Raw genomic sequence first — 12,092 nt, 5'->3', positions numbered from 1 at the left:
TGTTGATGATGTCACAGGTTCTCTTCAGCAGCCAATTAGAAGTCAGCCCATTCCTTTGCTTTGATGTAACAGGTTCTCAAGATCAAAGCATGTTCCTTTGATGTCACAGGTTCCGTTGATACAAAAGTAGTCCTTTAAAGCAGACACTCATCTTCACGCCAACAACCGAGAAAGAAGTACAAGTCCATTACATCAACAAGGAATTATAGAAACGAAAAAATGGAGAGTACTCTCTTAAACCAAAAACCTGATATGGAGACATCTTCTGACAGACCCACCATGATTCAACAACAGGTGATTGAAGCCTATGAACAGCTCCAGACATTAGGGATGGAATTTAGGCAGACAGATGCTAATTTGTCAAACAACCCTCAGAACATGAACATCTCCCAAAAGGAAGAAATTGCTTCCCGATTCCTCACATTGGATAAAGATCCCAGCATCCAGTACAATGCAGTTTTGGCTCAGGGCAGCCTGGTACACAGTGAAGAGCTGGCTACGACTGCAGTGAAGAAAGACATCCGAGACCACAGCAGAGCGGCAAAAACCGAACACACCACGCTGCAGTATCAAACACCTGCTACGAGGACCCCACCTAGAACCCGCATCCCCAAACCCATCAATGCCCCAACATGCAAACCCCGGGGAGGGCCCAGGGAGCTCCCCATCCAAGACCCGAGCAGAGCGGCCCAGACTGAACACACCACGCTGCCGCCCCAAACACCTGCTATGAGGACCCCACCTAGAACCCTCATCCCCAAACCCATCCATGCCCCAACATGCAAACCCCGGGGAGGGCCCAGGGAGCTCCCCATCCGAGACCCCAGCAGAGCGGCCCAGACCGAACACACCACGCTGCCGGCCCAAACACCTGCTACGAGGACCCCACCTAGAACCCTCATCCCCAAACCCATCCATGCCCCAACACCCAACCCCCGAAGAGGGCCAAGGGAGCCCCCCATCCGAGACCTCAGTAGAGCAGCAAAAACCAAACACACCACGCTGACGCACCAAACACCTGCTACGAGGAGCCCTGCTAGAACCCACATCCCCAAACCCATTAATGCCCCAACACCCAACCCTGAGGGACGGCCCAAAGAGCCCCCCATCCGAACCATCAGCAGAGCAGCAAAAAACAAACACACAACGCTGCCGCACCCAACACCTGCTACGAGGACCCCAGCAAGAAACCACATACCCAAACTCATCCATGCCCCAACACCCAACCCCCGGGGAGAGCCCAAGGAGCCCCCCATCCGAACCATCAGCAGAGCAGCAAAAAACATTCACACAATGCTGCCGCACCCAACACCTGCTACGAGGACCCCAGCAAGAAACCACATACCCAAACTCATCCATGCCCCAACACCCAACCCCCGGGGAGAGCCGAAGGAGCCCCCCATCCGAACCATCAGCAGAGCAGCAAAAAACATTCACACAATGCTGCCGCACCCAACACCTGCTACGAGGACCCCAGCAAGAAACCACATACCCAAACCCATCCATGCCCCAACACCCAACCCCCGGGGAGGGCCCAGGGAGCCCCCCATCCGAGACTTCAGCAGAGCAGCAAAAATTGAACGCACTACGCTGCTGCCCCGAACATATGCTATGAGAACCCCCGCGAGAACCCACATCTCCAAACCCCTCCATGCCCCAACATGCAAACCCCGAGGAGGGCCCAAGGAGCTCCCCATCCAAGACCCCAGCAGAGCGGCCAGGATCGAACACACCACGCTGCCGCCCCGAACACCTGCTACAAGGACCCCACCTAGAACCCACATCGCCAAACCCATTAATGCCCCAACGCCCAACCTCCGGGGAGGGCCCAAGGAGCACCCCATCCGAGACCCAAGCAAAAGAGTCATGACCCACACCCAGAGAAAAATCACAGGGTGCCCGCCAGTGGCCAGGTTCAGAGCCAATAGAGGCAAGACTCCAGGCCAAGAGGTAACTGATCCTGAGGCAGCACCGGTGGCAAGCCCCCACAACATAATCCAAGAACCTCGGCCAATCGCCCCAGAAACAACTGATCCTGAGGCAGCACCGATGGCAAGCACCCCCAACATCATCCACGAACCCCGGCCAATCACCCCAGAAGCAATTGATCCTGAGATAGCACCTGTGGCAAACCCCCCCACCGTCACCAAAGAACCCCAGCCAATCACCCCAGAAGCAACTGATCCCGTGGCAGCATTGGTGGTGAGCCCCCCCACCGTCACTCAAGAACCCTGGCCAATCAACCCAGAAGCAACTGATCCCGAGGCAGAATTGGTGGCGAGCCCCCCCACCGTCACCCAAGAACCCTGGCCATTCAACCGAGAAGCATCTGATCCCGAGGCAGCATTGGTGCGGAGCCCCCCCACCGTCACCCAAGAACCCTGGCCAATCAACCCAGAAGCAACTGATCCTGAGGCAGCACCGGTGGCAAGCCCCCCCACCGTCACCCAAGAACCCAGGCCAATCAGCCCAGAATCAACTGATCCTTAGGCAGCACCGGTGGCAAGCCCCCCCACCGTCACCCAAAAACCCCGGCCAATCAACCCAGAAAGCACTAAGCCTTGATTGCCAAAGTTGGGTATGGATGCAGATTTATGTTCATCAGGTTTAGAATGATGAAAAAGAAATAAAAACATTGAATAAAATTCCAGTAGGCTAGTTAAATAGATCAAGTGACATGTCCAAATAACATTTTTTATTGACACTTGGGTCCTTCCTGTGTGGAGTTTGCATAAACTCCCCATGTGAGTGGTTGTCTGTGTTGCCCTGCGATGGACTGGCGCCCTGTCCAGGGTGTTCCCTCGCCTAGCGCCTAGTGTGAGCTGAAGATAGGCACCGGCAGACCCCCGCGACCCTGAAATAGGACAAAGCGGAGTATGCCACCAGCTTCCTGAACACAGCCCTGGTCACCCAATGTTTTTACGTACCATCCCCCAAGTAAAATTTCTTGTATTGTCTAAAAACTGCACTTGGCAATAAAAATGATTCTGGATAATAAAAGATATGGGTCCTTTGTGCAAACTGTCCAGCGTACAGCATTTTTAATCCCATTTTCTCTGTTTTGTTTGTTTTTATTTAGCTATACTGCAAAAAACAGGAGCTATTCTTCCTGTGTTCTACATCACAGACTACTGTAAATATGTACATAATAGTTCCTGAATACAACAAACAGATTAGATGCGATGTACAAACAACATTTACGCAGAAAAAAATATATAACCAAAATAAAACAACAACCAAAGCATACATAGTCAAAAGGTCATTTAAAAAGTAGGAACAATTAGTTTAAACTGGCAAATACTGTAATAAACATGATCATTTGTGATAGTGGTTAAACTGGTCCAATTAATCATGAAATATGGTGAAAAGTATGATGGTAGATATGTTGCAAAATGTGAGAGTTTATAGAATGTGGTGTGAACTTGTGGATAAAAAATCCACACGTGAAATAAATTTAATGTCACAAATGATGAAAAAAAATGTATAGAGTGATATTTACACATAAAATTACAGCTGCAAACTTGTAATCTAACATTTTTTCACATGTTTTTTAATTACTTGTGTAAATGATCGTTTACAACCACAACTCTCCAGGTATAACTTCTCATATCTACCGCTACAGAAACACAAACTACTTTTCTCGTGTGAATCTGAGCTGCTTGAGTTTTGCAACACATTTTGCGAGACGTCTGCAGCAAAACTGATTCATGCTCATAGAAATTAGAATATTACTAAAGACCAATACAAAAAAAAAGATTTCTAGAAATGTTGGCCAACTGAAAAATATGAAGATGAAAAGTATGATCATGTACAGCACTCAATACTTAGTTGGAGCTCCTTCTGCCTGAATTACTGCAGCAATGCGGCGTGGAATGGAGTCTATCAGTCTGTGGCACTGCTCAGGTGTTATGAGATTCCAGGTTGATCTGATGGTGGCCTTCAGCTCTTCTGCATAGACCTTTTTCACACTTCTGCATTTTAAACCTGTATTCTACACTACACAAGGGCTTTAAATTAACACCCGCCAAATGCAGAGAAACACTAACTTTGGCAGGTAACATTATAGCGTTACTAGCCATTTTGGCTGGTAAAGAATGAAACAAATACCACTGCATTTGTTTGAATCGGCAGGCTGAAGAATCAAGTCAACAAGTCATTGTTGCCAGATTGGGCTATTTTCTGCCAAGAAATTTGAGGGTTTGTGTGTGTGTTTAGATTTTAAGACGTAATGTGTATCTGGCAACACTGCTGGTTGTATTTTACGTGCGGGTTGTGTACAGTCACGTGACTCTGCTTGACCAATTAGAAAGTCTACACTGCGCTAAAAGCCCAAGAATCGAACCCCGAATATTCCAAGATATGAGTCAAATACGGTGATATCCACCTGGGATACTCTCCGAACAGCAGTTGAAGTCGATGTCATGTTCGGAGCATGTCAAACTCCGGATATGGGAACACTTTTATACTTGCCATATCCCGGAGTTCAATTCTTCCCGGATACTCTCCCCGGTCATATCCGAAGTCCGAACACCACTAGTATTTTGATTCCGAATACTGCACCGATACTCTCCCCGGTCATATCCGAAGTCCGAACACCACTAGTATTTTGATTCCGAATACTGCACCGATACTCTCCCCGGTCATATCCGAAGTCCGAACACCACTAGTATTTTGATTCCGAATACTGCACCGATACTCTGCCCGGTCATATCCGAAGTCCGAACACCACTAGTATTTTGATTCCGAATACTGCACCGATACTCTCCCCGGTCATATCCGAAGTCCGAACACCACTAGTATTTTGATTCCGAATACTGCACCGATACTCTCCCCGGTCATATCCGAAGTCCGAACACCACTAGTATTTTGATTCCGAATACTGCACCGATACTCTCCCCGGTCATATCCGAAGTCCGAACACCACTAGTATTTTGATTCCGAATACTGCACCGATACTCTGCCCGGTCATATCCGAAGTCCGAACACCACTAGTATTTTGATTCCGAATACTGCACCGATACTCTCCCCGGTCATATCCGAAGTCCGAACACCACTAGTATTTTGATTCCGAATACTGCACCGATACTCTCCCCGGTCATATCCGAAGTCCGAACACCACTAGTATTTTGATTCCGAATACTGCACCGATACTCTGCCCGGTCATATCCGAAGTCCGAACACCACTAGTATTTTGATTCCGAATACTGCACCGATACTCTCCCCGGTCATATCCGAAGTCCGAACACCACTAGTATTTTGATTCCGAATACTGCACCGATACTCTCCCCGGTCATATCCGAAGTACGATATACAATTCATGGCCCATAGGGTGACTCACCATACCCAGGACAGTTAAATGCAGTGTCCCTAACTCTATACTAGGTCCACTTAAACCTTTTTCACCTCTGTACCAATTGTCTCATCAAAAATGGCAGATCTACTTTGAAGATAGAGACTATCAAGATAAATATTAAAAACAAAAATCACTTAGTGCACATAACATTTTATTCTATCACAATAAAATTAGAATGAGTTAGAAAAAGAAACACACACACACATATATCACACAAACAAAATTTTAAACATCTCTGAGTCTTCTTCCACCTCACTCACATGCAGATAGATAGATGTTTTGTCTGAATTAGGGCGGAGCCTTTTTGAAAAGTGTCCAGAGTCTGTGCATAAGTGAGTGGATCTTGGCTCAACACTTTTTTTTCTGTTATTGCCCAGTGCTTTCTGGCAGGTTTCCATCATCTCTGACAGTTGTGTTGCTCGCCACTTTGGTAGAGGCAAATTTGTAAACAGTTTTTTCTTCTGGAGAGAGGATCCTCTGTCCCACTTTGACCCATTCCTTGAAAAGCTGTGTGACAAATGGGAAGAGAGGTCAGTATCCTGACCATTTTTATTTCAGCTGTCTTAACATGAACACAAGACCCACTTTAAATATTTAATCCCATACATTTCTTGGCTAACACAATGTAACAAAACAATTATGGGTCCTTAAATTATGACAATAAATGATAACAGAAACAAATCCATTGCTGATATTAATTGTTGTTCCAATTGGTTTATTGATGCATTAACCTTAGCTCAACAGCTTGTCGCAGGCAACTAAAATGTCTTAAAGAGTCACTTTAGAAATAGCCTGTATACACTTTGTTTACAGGTGATTGATAAATACCATGATCAATAAATGCAGCAGTATGGAGCACGGCAATAACACTGGATCTCCTGCTGGTGGTAAGAGTCTTCCTACTCTTTACATCCTCCTTGGTCCCATTCAGGTCCTGCTCCTCACTGGCCTCGTAGGATTCTAAAGCCCTGTTGCAGCTCCTAGTGAATGAAAATGACAACACAAATACTATGTCATGAATTCATACTAAATGTATTATTTTAAGGCATCTGAAAAGGCTAATGATCACTCAAATACATTAAATTAGGTCCCCAGATTAATGTGATCAGACTTACTTCTAATTTGGCTTGTGCCCCAGTGTGGCTCAGCATCTTAAATGGCCCCTATCACAGCCATGGTCACTTTTTCATTGTGATCAGAACAGAATCTGTGGTGGTGGTGGTGGAGGTAGAAGATACTCATCATTCAGCAAAACATGTTACAAAAAAAAATCTAACTAACTGTGTTTTGTAATTTTCACAAAATGTGCCAATTCAGAGGGAAAAAGACCAAAAACATACTTGTCCTCTGGCTAGACCTTCCATTGCAGCTCTGTGAGGCTTCTATATGTATGACGGACCAAGCCCTGTATGGATATAAATACAGTGGTGATCAAATGTGTGCAATGTAGAGGAGAGACATAAATACATGCTTGGACATACAATCTAGCCATAGTACATGGATTCTTGGACATGCAATACACAAGTGGTTCTCAACCTGTGGGTTGGGACCCTTCCACTCTATTAGAGTTTTTTTTTTTCGGATTGCTAACAAGTATTGGTTGAAACTGAAGTCACATGTTCCAAACTCTAAACACAGCCTGCATATCCATCAGTCATCTCAGCTCAACAGTTACTCTCATCTCCAAAAGTGTTTCTCACCAACAAAACACTTCATACACGTCTCAAATGAAGCTCATTCAACCACAACTGTTAGGTCCAAATACGTTAAGACCGTTGCTAAAATGTGAATGTTGGGTCTAAATACGTTAAGACCGTTGCTCAATCACATCTCAGGGAGAAAAACACTATCTGACTTAAAGGCGACCAGAGGCAGAGAGGTGCGAGCTGCAGCTCGGAGAAAAACCCAACAAAAAGAGACACAAAAGTCCGATATAAGTTGGATTGCTCTGATGGTGATGCCTCAGAACCAGGTATTTATTATAGAAAACATAGACCACACCCAGAGGGCTGTGCAACAGCGCTCTGGGTGCAGGATTAATACCATATATGGTAACACAAAAACTTTGGGGGAGAAAAAGGCTCATATGTCCATGCAGTGGGTCACATACCCCCACACTGGCCCAAACTAGTTTAAACCAGCTATGGTGGACAATGGATATGTTTTGCAAACACACACACACACACACACACACACACACACACACACACACACACACACACACACACACACACACACACACACACACACACACACACACACACACACACAGTTAATCATGGATAATTTCATATTCTAACTATCGTTTAATCATTTAACTATAACTAATAAAGTAATAAAAACCACACAGACTATAACATATCTTACATATCCGCCCTGTTGTGGGTTTGGAAAACATCAAGCAGACGGGCGTCTTCACAGGTTTACCCGGTGCCATCATAGGACCAAAACAACAGGGATGACCACCGTGAGGTGGGGCGAAAACCCGACAGCTAGTACGGGAAAAATTCCCCACCGTCCCCCCCTGCTGGGGCGAACATCGATTCTGATCCACGGTGATCTGGAGACAGTTCAGGGTGTATGTACAACTGATGACCCAAAACCATGGTGTTGAAGATAGGGCTTTAGGTCTCAGTGTGTGTTTGGAGTTGGTAAGGGAGGGTCAGAGGTTACCAGCACATAACCCTCCAGTAGCAGTGAACCTTTACCGCTCACTGTGATGATGGGAAGGTGTGGCAGGGTCTTAGTCCATCAATGGGGCAGATGGGGAGAGACCCATAACATGGAGTTGGTACTCTGGGGAAGCCTGGACCTGCATAGCACCGATGATCATGTCGTCTATGCCTTTCTTCACACAGGGGACGATGCAACAGCAGGCAAGACCAACGACCAGCAGCACAGCCAGAAGAGGGAGACCCAGACGTAGCAGGAATTGGAACCAGGAGCCTTGGAACAGCCAGTCCCACCCGGATGAATGGACATTGGACTCGTCAGCTGACATGGCACCTTCCAGGTTGCGGAGTGTTTGCAGGGCGTCTTCGATGGACTCCGAGGAGTTATTAGGTATGTATGTACAGCAGGTAGCACCCACCATAGCACACACACCACCTGTGGAAGCTAAAATCGTATCTAAAGCCATACGGTTCTGAATAGCCATTTGCGCGGTGGCCGCTGTTCTAGCATTCATTTTGTTATTAACAGCTAAAGATGCATTAAGAAGCATGTGAAAGCGGTATTGAAGGGTCTCTACCATAAGGGAATTCTTACCCACGCCTATATTAGGGAAAAGAGCATGAACGACTTTTTGACTAGTTGACCAATATCTATGTTCGGGAGGGACATCTGAGCCCCATATTGCATCATGAGGTGTGAAGGTTATAATCTCACGACGAGAACGACTAGGCATTGTCATATGAACTATGAAAGACCCATCTGTGACTGCTACTGGTACACAAACGGCTGACATATTAATTGGAGGGGAAGGATAAACTTTATCACCGCACTTCAACCAAACACCGTCTCTAGCAAACATTGGGACAACCGTACTGACGTTCCGAACGGTAGCACAATGGTTTATGTCTACCGATGGTAGACCTTTGGTGTTAGTTGGTGGACCATTAAATCGTACGCATAAAGGATAGCAGTGAGTATAATTACCACAGGGGACAGCATTCGTGTTTAGGTGTTTAGCAGCCTGACCTAAGGGCTCGAGGGTTTTTAGCACTGGTAGAACAGGAGGGCACGGGGTCGCGGACTTATTTTGTAAACATCCTAGTACTTTCTTTGAGTCAGGGGCTGGCAGGGATGCGGACAACAGAGTCGGGGATGTTACAGCGTGCGGCAGATGTGAGCAAACATAGCAACTATCATTAGTTACTGTTCGTGCAGATAGTTCTACCATACGGTACCAAGAATTAGCGCGCAGACGATGATGGACGTGATTATTTTGTTCAGACAGTAATGCGAGTAACGAGTCAGGTTCTTCTGTTGGCATAGGTTTTGCATTTATAACTCGTATATTCTGTCTAACCTCAGGTGATAACACTATGTCCATGCGTGGTTTAACTACAATGGGAGTGGCCGGAGGTGTAATACAAATATCTACCCAAAAGATGGGATCTGTCCCTTGTACGTCAGGGCCGAATCCCATAAGCAAACAAGAAGGAGGTACCGCGGTGGTGTTAACGGTTAGGAGTAGGATTTTTTGTTTCTGAACAATTGTTTTTCGCAATGACAGATATGCCGCTGTAACGGTACGTGTAGATGGTGTGAGGGGCCAGGTAATAGGGGTGTAGCTTGTATGGAGGAGTACCTCAGACCAACCATGAGTAGACCATGATTGGTCTGCTCCCCGGACTTGCATGTACCATTCATAATTTACATAGTCCTTACCATGTTTCCATGGTGTGTAGCCTTTATTAGCCAGAGCCTCTAGTGGAATTGTAACGTCACTTAAAATGTCCGGTATTTGTGGTATGCACATAACGAGGTTAAAGCCCCCGGGGCATCTACCTATGTAATCATACCAAGGTGAGCTTAGAGCCCCTGCTAGCACTTCCTGGGATCCCACGAGGAGGAGGAGGAACAACAGATCCATCTCTGTGTTACTAGGGTGTATCACCTGCTGTGGTGGGTTTCTGTACCTTTTTCCCGTGTGATTGGTGTATCCACGTCTGTCTTTCAGCTATCTTAAATGCAGTTGGTGTGGTTAGCAGAACTGTGTAAGGGCCGTCCCACCGTGGAGTACACCAGTGTTTTCTCTTAATCACCTTGATGAGGACCCAATCACCAGGACGAAGGGGATCTGAAACAGGTAAAGAGAGACTAGGCAGTGTATTAGCTTCAACAATTTCAGCATCTGTGAATAATTTAACCATCCATTTTGTTATTGGATCCAACTCTCCCTCCTGATCCTGCACCCACTTAGAACTGGTGAGGGGTAGGTGAAACGGTCGTCCTGTGACAACCTCAAAGGGGGTCAAACCCTGTGTGTTTGGTGTTATGCGCATGTACATTTCTACCAGGTTAACACACTCTGGCCAGGGCCTGTTTGTTTGTTCTACAGCTTTTTTTAATCTGTTTTTAATGGTACCATTGTTGCGTTCTACCAATCCAGCACTAGCCGGGTGGTAGGAGCAGTGATGTTTTAATTCAATGCCCATGGCCTCTGTCAGCAGGAGTATTACTCTGTTAACAAAATGGGGTCCATTGTCGCTCCAAATCTGTCGTGGGATGCCATGTTGAGGTATTATTCGTGTCAAAAGGGCCTTTGCCACTGTCATTGCATCATTTGTTTTAGCGGGCACTATGGTGACCCATTTTGAGAATGAGTCCACCAGAACCAAACAATACGTATACCTCTGAATAGTGTGCAGTGTTATGAAATCCATCATAATGACCTCAAAAGGATATGTACCAGCTGGCGTTTTACCCCGAGGGGGCCTAACATTACCCTGAGGATTATGACGACAACAGATGATACACTGACGACAAAAGTTTTTAAAATGGGTTTGGAGTCCTAGTGGTATATGAAATGACTGTTTGACTATGTCTACCATCCCTCCTGTTGAGACATGGGCCAACCCATGGCTCATTCTAGCAACGACGTCAAACAAACATCTAGGCAAACATGGCTTGTCATTTAACATAAATACTCCAGAGTCCTTTTTAACAGCACCTTCAGTCACCCATTTCGTTTTCTCACTTTCAGGAGCATTAACATGCATATCAATCAGGACTTCATCCGGCAAGCAAAGTGGTACAACATCAACAGGCAACAACTGGACAGTAAGTGCTTCAGTAAAAACAGCTTTTTTAGCTTCAACATCAGCTTTTGCATTGCCCAGAGAGACAGCATCAGTGGCGCCAGTATGTGCTTTGCATTTACATATCGCCAATGATGTAGGTAAGAGGACTGAAGCAAGAAGGTCTTTTAACAGGGAGGCATGTTGCACAGGCTTTCCACTAGATGTCTTCATACCTCTCCTAGCCCACTGAGCAGCAAACACATGAACTGTGGAAAAAGCATACTGGCTATCAGTGTAAATTGTGACTTTCTTGCCTTTGAAAAGTCTACAGGCTTCTGTCAAGGCCACGATTTCAGCTGCCTGTGCAGACTGATTTCCAGCCAATTTGCCTGATTTCAACACAGTGTCGCATGTAACTACTGCATAACCAGTATGATTTGTTCCATCAGGTGCTTTGGAGGAGGAGCCATCTACAAACACTACATCTCCGTCTTTCAATGGAATGTCTGTCAAATCTGGACGTGGCTTGCATGTCACCGACACTAACTGTCCACAGTCATGCGGTGTCCCATCGTCAGCTGTTGGTATCAATGTAGCTGGGTTAAAAGCAGCACAGCGCTTTAGAGTGAGGTTGGCTGGGGTCAACAAGGTGTTAGTAAGGTGTAAAAACCTGGCAGGAGATAAGAACGACATTTTTGTTTGTGTTAACAGGATGTCAACTGCATGGCTGACTAACAGTGTCAAAGGATGGAACAACACTACTTCAGCAGACGCGTGCACAGCCATGGCTGCGGCGCAAATCGCCTGAACGCAATGGGGAAGTGCCCTAGCCACATCATCTAATCGTTTAGAGTAATAGGCTATTGGTCGTTGCTTCCCACCGTATTGCTGTAGTAGTACTGATGTCATGTAACCGTTCTTACAGTCAACAGACTGTGTAAATGGCTTGTTGTAATCTGGCAGCGCCATCACCCCTGTTCCTGTTATGATTT

General features: G+C 46.1%; 1 protein-coding gene and 1 long non-coding RNA gene across 2 annotated transcripts; both read left to right on the top strand.

Moving 5' to 3' along the window:
• Positions 1-152: 152 nt before the first annotated feature.
• On the top strand, positions 153-2,564 carry LOC114460983 (extensin-like). Its single transcript, XM_028442893.1, has 2 exons — positions 153-294; positions 376-2,564. Exons 1-2 carry the CDS (start codon positions 220-222, stop codon positions 2,488-2,490), a joined length of 2,190 nt encoding a protein of 729 aa, XP_028298694.1. The 5' UTR covers positions 153-219; the 3' UTR covers positions 2,491-2,564.
• Positions 2,565-8,207: 5,643 nt separating this feature from the next.
• Positions 8,208-11,746, top strand: LOC114460982 (uncharacterized). Its single transcript, XR_003673782.1, has 3 exons — positions 8,208-8,416; positions 10,038-11,140; positions 11,550-11,746. It is a non-coding gene; the product is annotated as an uncharacterized LOC114460982 (long non-coding RNA).
• Positions 11,747-12,092: the final 346 nt, after the last annotated feature.

Source organism: Gouania willdenowi, unplaced genomic scaffold, assembly GCF_900634775.1.
Source record: "Gouania willdenowi unplaced genomic scaffold, fGouWil2.1 scaffold_86_arrow_ctg1, whole genome shotgun sequence".
Lineage (NCBI taxonomy): Eukaryota > Metazoa > Chordata > Actinopteri > Blenniiformes > Gobiesocidae > Gouania > Gouania willdenowi.
Note: the sequence above shows the minus strand (reverse complement) of the source record. Positions and strands in the feature narration are given on the sequence as shown.

Coding starts and splice junctions, on each gene's coding strand:
- LOC114460983 (XM_028442893.1), top strand. CDS start 220: ATGGAGAGTACTCTCTTAAACCAAAAACCTGATATGGAGACATCTTCT. Junction 295..375: donor CCACCATGATTCAACAACAG/GTGATTGAAGCC, acceptor AACAACCCTCAG/AACATGAACATCTCCCAAAA.